At 38.0% G+C, this 19,346-nt stretch overlaps 1 protein-coding gene and 1 long non-coding RNA gene across 3 annotated transcripts; both read left to right on the top strand.

Moving 5' to 3' along the window:
- Positions 1–2,345: 2,345 nt before the first annotated feature.
- ca14 (carbonic anhydrase XIV) lies at positions 2,346–16,026 on the top strand. 2 transcript variants are annotated; one of them, XM_031740992.2, is made up of 12 exons: positions 2,346–2,506; positions 2,738–2,761; positions 6,035–6,214; positions 6,430–6,575; positions 8,372–8,467; positions 8,599–8,665; positions 9,702–9,859; positions 10,508–10,634; positions 11,467–11,490; positions 11,632–11,716; positions 13,086–13,139; positions 15,183–16,026. In XM_031740992.2, exons 1-12 carry the CDS (start codon positions 2,437–2,439, stop codon positions 15,292–15,294), a joined length of 1,143 nt encoding a protein of 380 aa, XP_031596852.1. In that variant the 5' UTR covers positions 2,346–2,436; the 3' UTR covers positions 15,295–16,026. The 2 variants fall into 2 exon arrangements, with proteins under 2 accessions (XP_031596852.1, XP_031596860.1); XM_031741000.2 differs by lacking the exon at positions 13,086–13,139.
- Positions 16,027–17,907: 1,881 nt separating this feature from the next.
- LOC120442713 lies at positions 17,908–19,250 on the top strand. Its single transcript, XR_005614889.1, has 2 exons — positions 17,908–18,056; positions 18,252–19,250. It is a non-coding gene; the product is annotated as an uncharacterized LOC120442713 (long non-coding RNA).
- Positions 19,251–19,346: the final 96 nt, after the last annotated feature.

Raw genomic sequence — 19,346 nt, 5'->3', positions numbered from 1 at the left:
GTTTGTCTTCTCAGCTTTCTGTTTTTCACTCATCCACATCTACTGACTGTACTAAACACCTTTATTCTTTGCCTGTATGACCTCCTTTTTCTCCTTTCTTCTTCTTTTTAATTTGTCTTTTCTCTTATACCCAATGTAAAGCAGCTCAACATCATTCATTCCATACAATGTGGTTTTACAGCTGATGTTTGATCATAAGTTTGCGAACAGTGGCATAGCTCTTGTCATTTCGGCTCTTACAGATCATCATGACATCATTAACCCTGTAATGCCATGAAATTTAGCATGGGGAAAAAGTTTTGTTAAGGTGTCATCTTTGGCCCTTCTCTCTGCCCGAGTTTGGGAAATTTGGAAAAAGGAATTTCAAATTTGCTGTGCATTCCTTGGAATCTGCTGTCGAATAAATAATATGTGATTTGAAACTATCTGGACGAAGTTACTTCAGACATGTGCATTGTTTAAAAAATTATTATGATCACCACCCAGTTTAAGTTGTAGTTGTAATGGTTGAAAGTTATACTTGATTCATTTCAAATTTCTCAGGGAAGTCCAGTGTGCCGCCTCAAATTTGGGTATAAAAATGTGAATTCAGTTTTGTTATTTGCCTAATAAATAAATAAGCAAACTAAATACTATGAATAAATACTACAAATAATAACAATAATAATAATATAAATTTTACTTTTAAACACTTTTTTTTGACAGATTTCTAAAATATTTGTGTTTTCTTGTTTTTGAGGGGATGTATATTTAATTATGTGTGTATATTTTCATCTATATTTTCACTGTGTGTATTTGTGTGTGTGTGTCTGTGGAAACACTGTTGATTGTCCTGCATTAGGCAGGGTATTTTTGCAAAAGAGATTTTTATTTTCAGGAGTCATGCTATAACAGATTTATCATAAAAAAGGAAATATTGGTATTATTAACGCTATTGATTAAGGTTCTGTAACTAAATACATCAGAATCTTCACAAGTTTCAGTAGTAAAACCAGTTTAATGTTTGGTTAGATGTGCTAAGTAGAAACGTGATTATCAGGCCTCTGGTGAATTTTACATGTTCAAATCAGCTGTTCAGTGAGTTTACATCTTGACTAATGATGCCAGAGGAAGTTCTTCAGGATCCACAAAGAACTCTAGCTTTTTCTCACAGACCATAGACATGCGTGTTCAGCTCACTGTTGATTCTAAATTGCCCCTGTATGTGGCGTAGGATAAAATACTAGTTCATACAGAAGCGTGCACACAGAAGGTGTGGTTAAATGACTTAAGTAGTCAGTAACACTAGGAAAGCTCTATATAAATCTCAAACATTTGCATTTGTAATAAGTCTCTCCTAAAGTCGAGTGGAAGTAAAAAAAATCCCCCAAAAACCCAAAACAAAACAAAAAAAAATTAAAATTACAAAGCTAATAGGAAGTAATCAATAAACTGAGTGTGGATTATTTACTTCCATCCCGATTACATTTGATGTTATATTCATATTATTGTATGTGTGCGGTACTGATCCATCTCATGCAAAACACAGAATAAGTATCTAGTGTGCATATGTTTTTTTAGTCCTGAAAATAAAGACTACATATGTAAGTAGAGAGTTAAGCCAACATATTAGACTCATTTATTTAAAATAGGCTTTTGCTAATGCAGTGGTTCAGTGTACAATCTCAATTTTATTATCAGCAGTATAGGACCTGTACAATGGAGTGCTTGTACTATACTCACAGAACTCTCAGTTAATAACACAATAATCCAATGTACAGTGTATAAAAGTAAATAACATAGTTATATTTAGCATTTAAGGACTTCTAATCAAACAGTCCAAAAAAGAAAAATCAGAAAGATCAGTCTTCAGCTGAACTCCTAACAAAAGAGTAATGGATCCTATTACAATTTTTTTCTCAGTTTCAGTCATGTGCAACATTTAGAAAATTAATAATAAGGTCAGAGAAATCAAATTCAACTCACAGGAGTTCTTCCTACCAAAAAACTTAGGTTTAACACAGCAGACATCTTTTTTTCCTTCACACATTTCCATTTCTCCTCTGCCCTAATCAATTAGGTCTTTCATTATTTTGTGTATTTTTTTTTTACCCCGTTGCCTCCATCCTGTAGCTTCTTTTTGTCTTTTTCCACCTCCAACTCTGAATGAATTCTCACTGACTTATCCCTTAACCGGCCCTTGTCTCGCCCCTGATTTCCTCGTTTTCTCTTCTTTCATACTTTCTGTCCATCTCTCTCTTGCTGAGACCAGTGCACTGTGTGCCTGAGTGGATTCAGCATGTGACATCAACACTCTGGCTGTTAAACAGAGCTGTGGCAGGTGGGATTGCTGGAGCCCGTCACTTTCTCTCCTCTCTTTCTCTCTCTCTCGCTCACTTGTTCCTCATCTCTCAGTGTGCCCTTATTCACTTCTGTGTATGGGCAAAGCAGGATAACATGGACACTTTGGGTCTTTTTATGCTTTTAATACTTCTCTTTTTCCAGTGGACGGCTGCCCTTGCTCCTGGTAAGGTCTCAATTAACATAATAAAAGGCATCATGTGAGATTTTTCTGCTTTGATTCTGGTATTTGATGGTTTGGGTTTTCCAGTGTGAGCCTTAGTAGAAGAAAAGTAGTAATTTCCTGATCTATCTTTTATCTTATGGCTTTTTTCCCAAAGTGAATTTTTCTATTTGGTTTAACCAAAACAGAAATTTTAGGAGTTTTTTCTCTTTTGTTTGTTTTTGTTTTTTTCAGAGGAAATCACCTGGACCTACACTGGTAAGTTCAAGTTCCCAGTGTAGCTCATTAAAAAAGATTCTTTTATTGAGTGATAGTTAGCATAACATTGTCTAGATTTATGGGAGTATGTTAGATATCTGGGGCAATTGTTTTTTTTAGCACTTTACAAATAAGGAGCAAAGTCCTGAAGTCAGTTTTGTAATGACCTGAAAACAAATAGAGACATTTCGTCCAGTGTAATGCGTAATCCACTACGCAATCTAATCTGATGACATCAAAGAGTTGGACAAGTTTTGCATGAAACAACTAAGCAGGCTTTTCACCTTCTTGGCTGCACGTGTTAAATCTGGATCTCTAAAATGTTAAAATTCTGGTAAAAGCTTCTGTAACTGGGGTAGGATTTAGGTCTTCCCCTCCCATATCTTCCACCCTTTCTCCCTCTGTTTTTCCTCTTCTCTGTATTAGTTACAGTTCAGCAAACTGGCATGAGGGCAGCAGCCACACAGAGATGATGAAGGGGTGGGTGGAGGCCGGTAGAAAGGAAGAAAGCTAGAAATGCCTGAGAGAGAGGCTGACTGGGAGAGAGGCAGGTGCACGAGGATGAGTGTGTTGGACAGGGAGGGAGATGGGACGGGATGAAGCTAAAGCAAAGCAAATCGCACGGTGTATTGTTGCAGCGCACAATATCCTATGTGTTTATTGTGTTGTTGAGGCACACTGGCTGCCTATGCTGCAGACAAAGACATTGTGGGAATGAATGGGGCGCACAGATTAGCACCCTCTGCATGTATTCAGGAGAGCAGCACTGATATACAGTACATGCAGAATACACAGCAAACTTTAGAGTCTGTACCAGGAGGCAGATGGTGTATATACATGTGTTTAGGTCTTATTATACTGGATACAGAGGCAGACGACTGTAAGATTGTGTTGTAGTGCATACGCTCTGTTTGTTAATGCAGAAAGTCAGTTTTATTAAGCACAAGGTTGTGAAGTGGAGAATCACTTGATGTCAGAGATTCGTCTTTTCACAGGAGTTTAGAGAGATTTGAGGGAAAGTCGGTGATCTCCTCATCATGCCTCTCAATGTGTCTTTGTTTTTAGCTGCATTCAGGCCGGTTGCAGCATGCTTTGAGAGGTAGGGTGGGTGCATGGGGGTCATAATTTTCGCCTGCAGTCACCATGGAGACCTCCATGACAACCAGTTAGGGGGCTGCGAGACTTTGAAGTTCTTTGCTGTGAAGAGTAGCTAGTGAGGGGCAGTGGGCATTTGGCAGATTAGAGAGGGCAAGGTGGGGGTTACATGGAGACATGGAGAAAGCAGTGGGAGTGGACATGTGGTATGCGTTTACATAATTAATGTCAAGTCCCCTCCTCAATTCCTCAATTTCTGTGTGTTTGAGTGAAAAGAAAGCCTTCTGAATTTGCTGTGTTTATGCAGAGGAAGTGTTGGTTTTGCAGAGGTTTAATGTGCTTTTAAACACAGAACCAGTGAACCTGCAGCCGCAAATAACATGACAGTCCTCGCATTTTTGTGCGTAAAAGGTGTCAGTGGTGTGCCTGTTTTCTAAAGCATTCCTCGCTTTGCAATTGAAATTCAGGTTCTTTGACTCACATGTCGCTCTTTCTCTTTCCTCTTTTCGAAGTTTCTTTTATCGTGCAATAGAATAGACCAGTCTCTTTTTAATTCAGTGAACCCAGGCCTCAACTACCCTCCTCTCCCTCAGTTTCTTTCTCAGCATTGCTCTGTCCATCTTTCCATTAAATTCTTTAAAAATAATTAATTTTTTTTATACATTAACAGATATTAGATATTATTTGAGCAGGGGACCAACATTTCATAGTAATTTCCTATGGCAGCCAGCAAAAATATCTGAATCTGTGTACAGATGATTATAAAAATGCACAGGAAAATATAATTTCTATACACACTAATACTTTGTTTTTCATGCTCATCGGGTTAAAATTATATTAAAATACTGATATTGTCATTCAATAATCAAGTCATTAATTATCAGTGCCGAAAGAAAGGTTTTTCCAGAATTTACCATCATCTGTGTTAACCATCCAAATTTAACCATCACATTTTATATAACTGTGAAAAAAAGCAATTTTAACGTGTTTTTTTTACATAGCTGTAAGAATTTACTCATATTACAAATGTAGTATTTATGTTTTTAAAAAAACACTAGATTTTATGAAAAAATGGACTCTCATCAAGAATCATAATGCACTTAATGTTAAATTAGAAGTACTTTTATAATCTTATCTATCATTGCACATCTATTGTACATGGTTTATTTATGTTTTGTGTCTCTTTGACCACAGATATCTGCATTAACTAGCTGTTTAGTAGGAAATATCATCAAAACTTATCAGGTCTTCATTAGCAATCAGAAAACACATATTACTGCTTTTGTGTTTTTTAATGGTGATATTTTATATCTACTAAGTAATAAACAGAGTAGCCCCTCAGTAACCTGTGTATTAATATGTTTATGTTACGAGGCACTAGCATCACTAGAATAACATTATTCATACTACAAGAACCAACACTAACACTAAGAAACACACACAAAGCAAAAGTTTAAGTGTCCGAAAAACTAAAAACAAGTCTTTCTAACTCCTCACTCGTTCCTCATTCAATATGAGATCATGCCCACACTTATTTATGAGGAGTCTGACAAGTAATAGCCCAACATGGTTAATGTGGTCATGCAAAATAAGAAAAAAGACGCTGTGCTACTATTATTTATGTTAATTAAACAACTACGTAATGTTAAATGAGTGATAAATAAATATATTGGGACAAGTAAATATTACCAGACATTCAAAGTCGGGTTAGATTACATCACGTGATGATCAGGTGACAGCCAACATTGATTAAGCAGTTGATCCACTGCTCTGGTTAATAAAAATTAATGCTGTGCTGATTTCTTTGATTCATTGTTTAGATCCATTTCCCCGCATGTTTGTATTTTTCAGCCTTTTTTTTTTCTTGAAAGTGTGTTTGACAGTAGAGTTAATTCAATACAATAGAAATAGAAATGTCTCTCTGAACAAACAGTTATTTAGACTGTTTTAACAAAACTGGTTCAGGATCGTCCTGCACTGTCAGCAGTGCTGGCTTTTATCAAAGGCACATAAATATTTGGATGTGTGCATGTTTTTGCCATGAGCCTGTGAACCTAAAGAGCACATAGAGGAATAATTGTTCTGCATAATTAGAGATACATCAATAGAAGCTTTTCACTGAGCCAGTGAGCTGTGTGATTGAATGACATCAGTGTAACTGTCTTTCCTCTGTCAAAGGCTTAGTGGGCCAGAGTGAGTGGTCAGAGTATTTCCCAGATTGTGGTGGTACCTCACAGTCTCCGGTTGATGTGATAACCACCCAGGCTAAATACGACCCCAGTTTGATCCCTGTGACTCCACTGGGCTACAGCCAGTACGGCAACCAGCCCTTCACTATGTACAATAACGGACACACAGGTAACTATGGCAGCCGGCTCATTTCCCGTTCCACTTTTATGGTCTGCCTGTTTGTCAGATGTGGTCAGCGAACATTTATAGCTCATTAATTGCTTTAGGAGATTAATAAGAGATGACTTGCAACTTTCTATTTTTATATCCACTTTTGAAATTGCAGATTCTCGTTATACGCTTTCCTAGAAACAAGTCACCAGTGTTGTTTATTTCTCCATCAGTGGTGATTGAACTGCCAGAATGGATGGGACTCGGGGGGCTGCCGTGGCTCTTTACAGCCGTACAAATGCACCTCCACTGGGGCAATGACGGCCCAAGTCCCGGAGGCAGTGAACACACCATTAACGGACTGAGTGCAGATGCAGAGGTACATTTAAACACATCTGACTGTTAACTACCTGTAACCACACATACAGTTAAAGTAAATATGAAACTCACCCACAACACATGATGTGTCACTTAACATCGCATGGACTAAACAGATTTGTAATATAAAAATAATAATAATAAATAAATGAATGAATAAACATCAAGGACCAGTATAAAGATGTTTATTCATTCATTTATAAATATAAAGAGAAATATTTTTACAAATATAAAAGAGAAATATAAAGAGAACGTTTTTTATTATTAACCTGAAAGTGAGTATAAATTTATAAATATAAAAGGAATTTTCAGCTGATTTAACATGTATGTAAGACACACTTGTGTAAAAAGGTTTTTTTAGAATCTGCCATTATCTGTGTGACATGCACAATAAAGCAATGTGCATGTCACACCAAATTCTGTGGCAGCATGACGGCAGGTAGATTTCTTGGTTGTTAGGGTTTTTTTTCCCAGACTGTTACAAATATGTGACTACACACAATATGTATCAACAATTACAGCAGTAAATGTGTGAATCTGCAGCAGGAAATAGTCACAAAGAAATTCATCGCTTCCTCTCGTGTGCCTAAAACTATTTTGTAAAACGGCTGTGCTACAACTATTACTTTTTAATTAAGTAATAGTCAAAGAACAGACAAAGATTGATAGAAAAACATTTGAGAATTAGCAGTCAGTTATTTTTCTATCAAAAGTAAAAAAAAACCCAAAACTCTCTTTCTAAATATGCATCTATTTATCTTTGGCACATGCAGTAAATGCAGTAAACATTTAACTAAAAATGGACACAATTAAATGAGAGACCTTTTATATTCTCTGATAAACTATTTTTCATTGTGTTTTTCATTTTTTAGCTAAAAAATGATTAAGATTATATAAATATTTGTTTAAATATAACATATTAATAACAAATATATAATATACCCTCCTATAAAGATAAATATTATTTTAACAAATACAATTATTTACTTTTAGAATTGCATCGGTATATTTAAAGATCTTTTTATGTTCTATATTTAAATCTTTGTGTCACTTTTTTTGTTGATTTAATTTGGTTTACTGTGATAATGAAACAGCCCACTGACGAGAGGCTAAGGGGGGGTGGGGGTGGGGGGGCATCCAAGAAACATTTGCGTTGCTTTACTGTTAATTTAAAAAAATTAAGAAAATGCAGGAATAAAAAGAGAGAAAGACATGAGTAGGTGACTGAATAAAATTTAGAAAGAGTGGAGTAAGGATGAAGGTGAGCTAACTCTGCGCCACCGTTCCTGTCTATCTGTCACTGTCCAGATATGCCAGAATATAGATACGCCTCTAAGAAGAGGACAATTATCATTATTAAAAAATGTCCAAAGACATGCAGTTTGAGGGGATAGGTTAATTGGATAATCCAAATTGTCACTAGGTGTGAATGTGTGAGTGAATGTGAGCGTGAATGGTTGTCTGTCCCTGTGTGTTGGCCCTGCGACAGACTGGCGACCTGTCCAGGGTGTACCCCGCCTCTCGCCCTATGACAGCTGGGATAGGCTCCAGCGCCCCCCGCGACCCTGGAAAGGATAAGCGGAAGCGAATGGATGGATGGATGGAAAAAATGAACTTGGCATTTGGGCTTTTACTGCATAATGAGACATTTCAGTGCTTTTCAGGACAGAAAACTGAGTTTACATCCAGCTTTTTCCTTCTGTCAGTCTCTGTTTTAAACCCAAGCCTCTCTTCACCGCCTTCTTCCTCGTCAGAGTGAATTTTCTAAAATACTGCATGTCCTCCTACTCCCTCCAGCTCCATGTGGTGCACTACAACTCTGAGCTCTACCCAAACATGTCTGCAGCGATGACCCAGAAAGACGGTTTGGCTGTTTTAGGAATTCTCATTGTGGTAATGAAACAATTTTGTCACAGAGCAGCTATCCATATAATCATAAAAAAAAGTAATAGGTGTAAATCTTACCCTCATTAGCTGGAATATTTTGAGCATTTTAGTGATCATTTAAGCCTAACTTTTCCCAGACAGGTGAGGAGACAAACCCAGCGTTTAACAACATCCTCAACTACCTGAGTCGCATCAGACATGCAGGTAAGTCTTCTTCCACTTTATTCCTAAAGCACTTTAAAACAAAAAAAACCCAGCAAACCAAAGTGCTTTACAAAAAATAAGAGAACAAAAATAACACAATAAATCAGCTATAAGTTAATACATAGGAAATAGTAGGAAATAGTACAGGTGCATACAAGGGTAAAAGACAGAAACTCACACTGGGTCAAAGCCAAGGAGAAAAAGTGTGTTTTTAAACGAGTTTTAAAAACAGCGAGAGATGGAGCCTGCCTGGCCTCCAGCTATAGCTCATTCCACATTTAGGAGCAAAGGCTGCAAAGGCTCTGTCTCCTCTGGATTTATAAAATGTCTTCGGGAGAGTCAAAAACACCTGGTTAGCTGATCTAAGAGCAAATGATAGCATGTAAGGGTGAAGCAGCTCAGATAAATAACAAGGGGCAAGACCATAAGAGACTTAAAAACAAATAAAATAATTTTACAATGGATCGAAACTGAACAGGAAGTCAGTGAAGGGATGCTAAAACTGGGATTATGTGCTCTTGTTTGCTTGTACCAGTTAAAAATTGTGCAGCAGCATTTTGTACCAGCTGTAGACGTGAGAGGGAGGCCTGGCTAATTCCAATCCAAAGAGGATTTCAGAAATCCAGGCGAGAGGTGATTAATGCATGGATCAGTGTCTTTAGGTGGCATCTAGATAGGATGGGCTTAATTTTTGACAGCTGCCTTGAATGAAAGAAGGTGGACTCAACCACAGTATTGACACGTGAGTCAAGTTTTAGGCTGGGGTCCATTTTCAGCTGGATCCTCCTACGAATTTTTTAAACCACGTTATTGTTTCACAGTTTCTTTACATTTAATCATTTACAGTATTTGTTTTCTTTTAAGTGATCTCACATTTAATAATTTTCAGTAATTAAACATAAATCAGTTCTTTTCAGCTCTGTTTGTAACTGTAACAAAATGTTTTAAATTAAAAGCAGTTAAGTTTTAAGAGGATAAAAAAACGTGTTGCTTTGGGTATTTACAGATTTCTTCTTCTCCTTTCATCCATAATCAGACCAGAAAGCGTTCATCCCAGCCTTTGACGTCCAGTCTTTGCTTCCCGAGGATCTTGGGCGATACTATCGATACAACGGCTCCCTGACAACACCGCCATGCCACCAGAGTGTTATCTGGACCCTTTTCCATGAAAGGGTTCAAATCTCAGTAGCCCAGGTCTGCGCACCAAGAATCTCATCTAAACAGTGCAAAAAAAGGACAAACTTGCCTCATTTTTTTTTTATCGTGCTCAGCTAGTAATGTTTTTTCTCACTAATATGAAACAGGTCAATTGAGCATATTGAATACAACATTAATCCTATTTTTACTTTAAAATCAAAGTGAAATGTATTATTTGTTATCATGATAAATATATGTAATGAATTATCTCACAGCACTTATTATCATTTTGAGATAATAAAACATTATCTTACCAACAACATATTTACCTGTTTAGACATGTTATAGCTTCCTGTGGATGTGATGAGTGCATCCTGCAGCTGTGCAGTGCTCATTGGTTGTAGCTGTCTCTGATGAGAACATCAACCCAACATGTCCCAGTCAGACATATCAGCACTAAATACTGGCCAAGGAGCTGCCTGCATATGGTCCAGAAAATCCTGTCCTACTCCAGCAGTGTTATATTTTCTTTATTTGTAACAGAAAGCGTAAACTTGGATTGTTTTTGTGACTTTGACTTAACTTTCAGCACTACACTATAGCTGACAGCTTTTATTCTACCAGATAGATATAAACTTGCTTTCCACGTGCGGTCTAGAACTCTGTGTAACTGCTCTTCTTCTCCTTTTTATCTCTCCACTCCAGCTGCTGAAGTTGGAGAAACTTCTTTACTCCAGTAAAGCTGAAGAACCATACAGGATGCTGCTGCAGGACAACTACCGTGCAACACAGCCACTCAACCACAGAGTCATCTTCACCTCTTTTTCTGCAGGTCAGACAGAGTAACTACAACCAGATAATTAAAAGAGACATGAAATTCTCTCTTTAATGTTGCTGTGGTGCACAGGAAGTCACTTATGTGCATATAAGCACTTAGAAAAATGGTACTTGGTTAGTTTAGAATATTACCAGAATATTCTTTTTAGCCTTTCAGACTGAAGAAATGCAGATTTGGGACAGGTCGCAGCCAGTCTGCTTTGAAGTGTTACCCCACTTTAGCCCTTCTACACTGTGATTGTAATGCCAATCTGCTGCTCATGATACAAAGAACAATGAGTGCAATAAAGTCAGTGGGTGGCCATGTAGAGCAATGCAAGCAATTAGTACAATGCATGGAAAGCGTGAAAAGTGAGGAGAAATGTGGGAATACTAATGATTGCCGGTGACTTTGTTTGAGAGACAATAACCTTAGGATGGCATGATTAAAGAGAAAAAGGGAGAGAATAAGGGGAAGTGATGGAAAAGGAAAAAGTGTTTCTTTGCGAGCTTATTAGAGAAAAGGATTTTTTAGAAACTGAACACTGTCTCCATTGTAATTGCAAGAGAAAAGGGAAGAGGAAAAAGAGACAGAGAGAGAAGTGAAAGAGAGAGACAGAGTGGCAGACGAAAACAAAGGAGAAAGAATTTGTGTAAAATGCTCATTGTAATGAGTGGCTGAACTGGAAGGCCCGTGATATCAGCACTCTTGGAAAAGGCAGCAAGACTGAGTGGACATAATGTCATAACACTACGAGCTGAACAGCAGATACTGTCGAGATAAACCGATTGGTTACTCCGTGTGAGACGAAAAATAACAAAATGATTATTTATTCTGTACTTTGTAGAATCGGGGAAGGAGCTCTCTTCTGGTAAGACTAGCAGTAATTTTATGCATATATTTGCTATCACTTTTTGTAGGATCACTTTTTTAATTCGCTGACTTGCTTTATTTCCGTATTTCTGTTCACTTTTTATTACTTTCCTGTTTGTCTCTGTGATTATCCCTGCAGGAGAAGTAACAGCCATAGTGATAGGAGTGATGTGTGGCTGTGTAGGCCTGGCGGTTATCGTTCGCTTCATCGTGAAGACAATACGGTAAGGGGTTTTTACTGCGTTGCTTCGTCATTTCCATAGTCTTTTTGCTGTTTTTCTTTCCACTCTTTCAAAAGCACATTGTGGTCTTTCTGTTTTTCTTTTTGGTTTAACTTTACTGTTTACCTGTAGAAACTTTGGGGGGAATCGCCTCACTCCAACTCCTTTCTCTTGGCAGATTTTTTAAACTCCTCCAATTTGAAGCTGTCGTGGTAAACAGGTGGTTTACCTGACCTGAATACTGACAGAGCTTTTGGCTAGCACTGACTGTGTCGGGTGTCCTCAGCGCAGATCTTGGATCGGCTTATAGACACATTCATTCTGTTTTCGATCCCTGTGAACGAAAACAATGGTGATCTCATAGTAATAAATACATATAAATCATTAATCACAGTATGCTGACAAGCAGACATAAATTAGAGCCCAACGAGTAACCTGGCATGGACAAAACTGTGAATTTATTTTGATTTATCACAGATAAACTGATACCTGCATATATTTCAGACAACAAGTAAAAACGCAAAACATAAGTGTGCACAACAGACTGTTTATAAAAGAGTGATATTTTAATGACTGAAGCTTCGAAAGGATTAAAAATTACAGGCACACCTCAGTGTGATCCAATACAATCCAACATACAGTGCAGCTTCCTGTTGAGATCAGCGCTCTGAGCTCAGTGAATATAGTTACAATGTCAGATGGTTTTAACTTAAATATGATCATTTTTACCATTACCAGTGTTGGTTGGGCTCTAATAGGAATGTAAACAAAGAAATGAAAAGATAAAATTATCACTAAGATCAGTGCTGGGAATAATCCCATCCTTTGACCTCTGCTGCAATAACATGCCTATTTCATAATTCGCTGCCTTCTCTCATGATCACCACCGATTAATGAAAGTCTAAGCTCTTCCCGTGCCCCACCAGTGAGCGATTTAACTCTTTTCCCCTTGGATGCCGACTATATGTAACCACTGTTTCTCTTTTTTGTGCTGAACGGTTTCTGTCATATTTGAGGCCTTTCTTCCAGAACGACTGGGTGTTTGTGGTGGAGGTGAGGGGGCAATGATGCAATGATGGTACAGGGGAAGTCGTCAAATGTTGTCTTCATGGGGGAAAGAGCTAACGTCTTCACTGCTTTCTTCAGCACTTCCCAAAATGGATCATTAGATCCCTCAAGGAGTTTGGGAAACCATCAGCTTTCATTTTGTTAATCTGCTTTAAACTTTACATTAAAATCTCATCTCCGGTCCCTCAGACTAACGAGAGCACAGTGGGAAGAAAACATTTGCATACAGCCTCTTTGAAATGATAACTCTCTGTTTTGTTCTTCTGTTCCTGTCATGTGATTCTATCTTTTGGTCTTGTGACAGCTCTACCTCTAGCTGGGATGTCCTGCACAATAACCGGCCTGCTCCCATGCCAAGGTCACTGTTCAAAATTATGACCCCTGACCTCAAAACTTTAACTTCAACCTCTCAGATGTAGTTTATTCTTTTTTTAACCACCTATTCACAATAACTTATCCTCATAAGTTAGACATTCTTAGAGTACCTGCTAAAGACTGTGAGACATTTTAACTTCCAAGAAAGCCTCCAGAGTACAGTTAGAATTTCTTAAACATCTGTCATTAGTAAGAAGAGTAGTCCTTAATCCTAAAGTTTTAGGTGTTAGAGTTCTGTCCTCTGTCTTCTAACGTGTTCAATGCTCACTGGATACATATGTGACTGTGTTGGACTGTCTCTTAAACTGTAAATTTACATGGGAAGGAAGATGAATATCTGTTGATAGCCTTCCATTTTTAAATACTCTTCTGTTTTAAACCAGTGTAACAACATGGGGACACAAGGACATACCCTCAGATTTATTCTAAATGCATGGACATTTCTGCACAGAAACTATAAGGGGACCAACTGTGCATGTTTTTCTAGACTGGACCAGATTTCAAGCAAACTAAGCTGTATTATAAAAACAATTATGCATTCCATGAAGTTGCAGCTGTCTTTGTGTACATCTACAAGGGAGTGTAATCCTGGCCTCATAAGTAGACCGAATAGAAGTAACTGAAGGTCAATTTAAAACCTGCCTCTTTGCTTTCAAAGGGCTCTTTTTCTTGTGCCAAGTAGTGTTTCTACAACACACTCAGAAGCAAATAGAGCTGCTTATTAAAAGTGAGATAAGCAAGGAATCTGATGATGTCCTTGTTCTCGATATTTACAAAAGAAAAAAAGTTTGTCAATTTATGATTTGAAAATTTTATATAATCCAGTACACCAGCTTCTATAAGAATTTCACATTAGTGACTTTAATGAATCTTGAATGCATTAGATTTTATTAACATTTTCTTTCTACATTATTATTATCACATCTGTTGTGGCTCAAAGTAATGCACCAGACTCCGGTCACAGCAGATGCAGATGCCTGAGCCTGGTTCTGCCTGAGGTTCTTCCTGTTAAGGGAAGTTTTTTACTTCCCACTGTTGCCAAAGTATTTGCTCATAGCGAGTTATATGATTATTGGGAATTTTCTCTGCATTATGATAGGCCCCTTACCTTAGGATATAAATCGCCGTGAGGCAACTGCTGTTGTGAACTGACACTAGATAAATAAACCTGAACTGAACTGAGTGGAGCTGAAATGCATTTTACTGAAAGGTGTCAATAGTATTTTGTCAACCCCAGTAACCTGCTTCAGTAACCTGACAGAGCTTCTGTGTTGGACTACATTAGATTACATGTTTAATGTTTCCCAAACACAGAGTAAAGCTGGAATGAAATGAAATTTTAAAAAATATACATTTTTATACCATAACTTTGCAACTCTATGAATGCCTTTTATTGTATTACATGGCAGTTGATATGACACGGCCAACCTGAAAGACGGGATATATATCCACAGATTCTTAAAGCTTCTGTTACGACATCTAAATGAACTGCCAGGACATTTATAATGAATGGGGGCTTGTTTACTCCACCTCTTTTCCTATGACAGCTGCAATAGGCTCCAGCTCCTTCCTGTGACCCTGAATTCAAGTGGGAAAAAAAATGGATAGGGATAGAAGGATATTTATATACATTTTTTAAAAAAAAATGTCATTAGTATATCCAAAATATGTGATGAAAAAAATGTACTCTTGCTGTACTGCCATGTGCCAGTGACACAGTAAATCCAGTGGGCATCCTTTGTTACATGTCCCCCTCTGCTAGTTTATTTTCTCTTGACTCTACTAATTTATCCCCTACCCTCATATGTTCCTAAAACACCCATGTTTGATCATTGTTAGTTTTCTTTTTTTGTTTTTTAATCATATAATGGAGCCTTACCGGGGCTGAGCTGTATTTTTGGACAAGGAGCGACCTCTTCTGGATAAACTACACTGACATTTAAAAAAAAAAAAAAAAAACTGTCTGAGAAGTTTTGAAGTATGTGCAATTAATCAGTGGGGATAACTCTTCCCTTTGACATTTCAGGACAAAGGATTCAGAGAAGGAGAAAGAGAAAAAACAAGACATGGCTATGAACTCGACTTCAGAAGCAGAAAAGAAAGAAGAGCCCTCGCTGTCGCCTCAGAGTGTGCCCTAGCTCACAGCAACGTCAAACACTGTCCCTCTCATCAGTGAGTTTATTGCTGATCCACATCTCCTCAAGGGAGAGGAAGCAACATCTTTTTACTTAATCATTTACAAAATAAAAGAAGAAGAAGAAGGAGCAGCTTATAAAAAAAGCGAAGGGACTTGGACACAGGAGAAGCCACCTGCTGCCCGGACCATTTCTGTCTGGTGTATGACATTTCCTCAGTTTGCACAGGGAGCAGTTGGTGTAAATATGCAGTTTTGCTGGGTTTTTTTTTTTTTTTCAGGTATGGCTCATGCGTGGCTGGAATATATGACTCATGTAAATACTGTGGGGGATAAATATTCTGTTGTTTTTATCACAGTTGGGCGGTATTTTATCTCGTTCACTTTGTTCTTTGAACTGTAAGCACACGTCACTATGTGAAATGTAACAGACTCGTTTATTGGCACATTAATAATCTTAATTAAAATTATTTTATTTTTCACTAAAACCTAAGAATTGAAGAAAATTTGATAACAACGCACACGAGAGTTGAAGCAGGTTGGATTTGTATAAAATAGACGAGATCAGAACATTTCTGGCTCTGAACTGAAATCAGCAGATTTTGTTGTAAATCGGTTTTATTTATGTGCATTTAGTTATTCCATTGAGGGTTTGGGTGCTATACGTCCTCTTTATGTGTTTGTTTTTATCTAACTTGTCAGCATGGACACTACATTAAAACACGTGAATGTCAAACTTGCCGATTCTTGATTACACATATGACTATGTGTTAATATCTGGCTCACAAAGTGGTTTTGCATGATTGTATATGACCAAGTAAGGAGTGTTGAGAGCTGTGGCAGTTTGAGGAAGCTGCTGATGCTCAAAGGGACAAGCAGGTGAATGTCCGGGGACACTAAAGAGATAACTGTACAATCTCTAAACTGTCCTTGAGTGTTTCCTTTTAAGGTGAGGAGTGTCAGAGAACCAGATTAGCTTTCATGAACACAGAGGTGATGAGCGGATCCCTGGAAGGGCTGCAAGATGAGCAGAGCTGAGACCCAGGTGAAGAGAAACCACACCCAAACTGATCCACAATAAATACACACACTCATTTTTATATTTTAGTGAGGACATCTAGTTGACATAATGTTTTCCCTATTCACTAACCTTAACCCTAACCATCAAAAGTGAATGCCTAACCCCAAATGTCATGGCCATCGTGTGTTTCATCTGAGATCATGAGATAGAGCAGTGGGCCAGGACAAAACTGTTCATGATGCAGCAGAGCCACGTGTCATATTCATGTGATACAACCTGACAGAGCTGTAAAATGACAGCTGCGAGGCAAGGCTGTCTAATTTTGTTTCCTCTGCCTTTCCTACCTGAGGTGGAGGGTGCTTTCACATCTGCAGTGAAAAAATGAAAAGACTGAAGAGGCACTTTTGATATTTGATACCGAAATGTAACAAACTTAGCCATTTTTCTTAAATGAAGTAACACATCAGCAAAAAGAGTAATGTTCATGATGCAAAATACTACACCAGTAAAACACTTAAAGCTGGGGGTATTACCAGTAAATTAGAGGAGATTACATGGTCCCCATGTTTTCACTATGGCCCTTTCTTTGTGGAACCACAGCAAAAACAGCTGAAAAGACCTTCTTAGCTTTATGTGTATTAATCAGATTTTAACGAACATAAACGTGTGTTTAATGGCACAGTTCTTTTGTGCTCTGAAGGCCTGAAGATTACATCACAACTCAGATGAAAGTGAGAAAAGACAATGAGGAAGTTTGGTTACACTTCACTCACGAAAGCAAAGCCATTCATTCTCCTGATCTCATTGACCCATTTTCTTCATTTGATGTTAAATTTCATGGATTTAATATAAAAATATAAATGATTTATTTCAGTCACATATACAGTGGCTTGCAAAAGTATTCGGCCCCCTTGAACTTTTCCACATTTTGTCACATTACAGCCACAAACATGAATCAATTTTATTGGATTTCCTCAGAGACATACCCTAAAAGACTGGCAGCTGTAATTGCAGCAAAAGGTGGTTCTACAAAGTATTGACTCAGGGGGCTGAATAATTACGCACACCCCACTTTTCAGTTATTTATTTGTAAAAAATGTTTGGAATCATGTATGATTTTCGTTCCACTTCTCACGTGTACACCACTTTGTATTGGTCTTTCATGTGGAAATCCAATAAAATTGATTCATGTTTGTGGCTGTAATGTGGTAAAATGTGGGAAAGTTCAAGGGGGCCGAATACTTTTGCAAGCCACTGTATATGAGATATGATTTCTTCATTTGTAACATATTCTGAGTTTTGATGAAATCTTAAGCAATTTTAAGTATTTCTGTGTTTCAATCTTAACTATAATTTACGCTGACTATGATGTCAGATGATTTATAATTGAAAGGTCACGTCTGCAGGAACACAGGCTAGGCTGTATCGGTTGAAACACGATAATAATCTGCATAATTAAATTAACGTGTTACAAAAAGCAGTCCTTCAATGCAGCAGACTCACACAGTGAGTTGCCAAAATAGCTCACTGGACCTTTAGTATTTATAGCAGTCATTGGATCGCCTTCCTCTCCACATGAATGACTGCTCTGAAGCATAGCCATAGTGGTCGGCCTTATGTAATGCACAAGTTTAAGCCACTCCTACTCACGGTACAGGAAGAGAACTGAAAGAGCGCAAACGTCTCACATCTGGAGCTCTATATTCACTTCTACATCTCACAGAAGAACCAGCAGCTGGCAAAAGGTAGGAAGTTGTCTCAAATAAGCAGCGGTTTTCTACTTCCTCTCCCGTTTTCATGTTTTAAAAACTGCACAGACAGTCAGCTGTGGCTTTGTCACTAATTCAGCTGCTATTTTATGTCCCGCTCAGCGCAAAGCTGTAAAGTGTTTGTTTACGACGTCTTTATAGCTCTGTTATAACTCTTCTCGCTCTCTGCAGGACCGCTGGGTAATGGCTGCTCCCAGGACTTACCTCTCGCTTGCCGTCTGTCTTTTTCTGGGACATCAAACTGTTGCCGTAAGCGATGCTCCCTGCCAGCTCTCCACTTGGAAAAAAGGCTTCAAAACCTTCATGGATCGCCACGTTCGCAATGGAACTCCTACGACCCTTGATCGAAATGAGTGGTTGAATTACATTAAGAATATCGGGGACTGTAGCAGACCCACACAGTCCTTCCTTGATCCAAAGGAACTGAAGAGGGTGAAGGCCGTGTGCTCAAAGAATGGAGGAAAGACGTACAAGGATAACCTGTGCATCAGCCAGCAGCCTTTCACCTTTGTCACAGTGAGAAGTGAGAAGGGCACCTGTGGGATCAAAAGTGTCCAAAAGGAAACCAAACACCTGATCCTGGCCTGTGAAGTGTTGGACAACGAGTGTTTGCCGGTCCATTTTGAGGGAAACCCCACGAACCTGAAGCCTGATAACAACGCCAGAGCCTGCCAGGACCCCAGGATAAGCCATGCTCCCAGCTTGAAAATGACATGGCTCTGGTTGTTGTTTACTTTGTTATTCCTTATAAGCTTTTTTTAAATCGATTAATTAAATGTTATGGATTTGTTTTGTTTTGTTTTTTTGTTTTTTATCTGAAGGCATTTCAATTCAGTTCACATTTCAGTCATGAAATTTGATTTGGAGTTTCTGACTTCAAAGCAATATTAAAACAAAAAAAATATTGTCAAGTATTCAGTTATTTAAAGATGGATTTTTGTAACAAATGTTGCTACTTTTTTATGCATGTACTGCTCAGGTGAGTCTGTCTATGAGTTTGATTTGAATAATTTGATTGTGGACATGGCAGACATGGTGTGCAGGGTTTGAATGACAACAGTGTTCTCTTGAGACTGACTCTAATATAATTCAAAGATAAAATGCATTATTGGTGCTAAATTATGAGCCCATAAAGATTAAATTTAATTAAAAAAAATTCTCAAAAAGCAACTGCAGGAATTTTTCTTTCATCTTTGTCTGACACAAACTCAACGAATCGCCCCAATCCATCCACGTCTTTTATTTTTAATCCACCAGTAGTTAGTG

This window comes from Oreochromis aureus, linkage group 11 (assembly GCF_013358895.1).
Source record: "Oreochromis aureus strain Israel breed Guangdong linkage group 11, ZZ_aureus, whole genome shotgun sequence".
Lineage (NCBI taxonomy): Eukaryota > Metazoa > Chordata > Actinopteri > Cichliformes > Cichlidae > Oreochromis > Oreochromis aureus.
The sequence above is the reverse complement of the archived record's forward strand: the minus strand, read 5'-3'. Positions and strand labels throughout refer to the sequence as shown.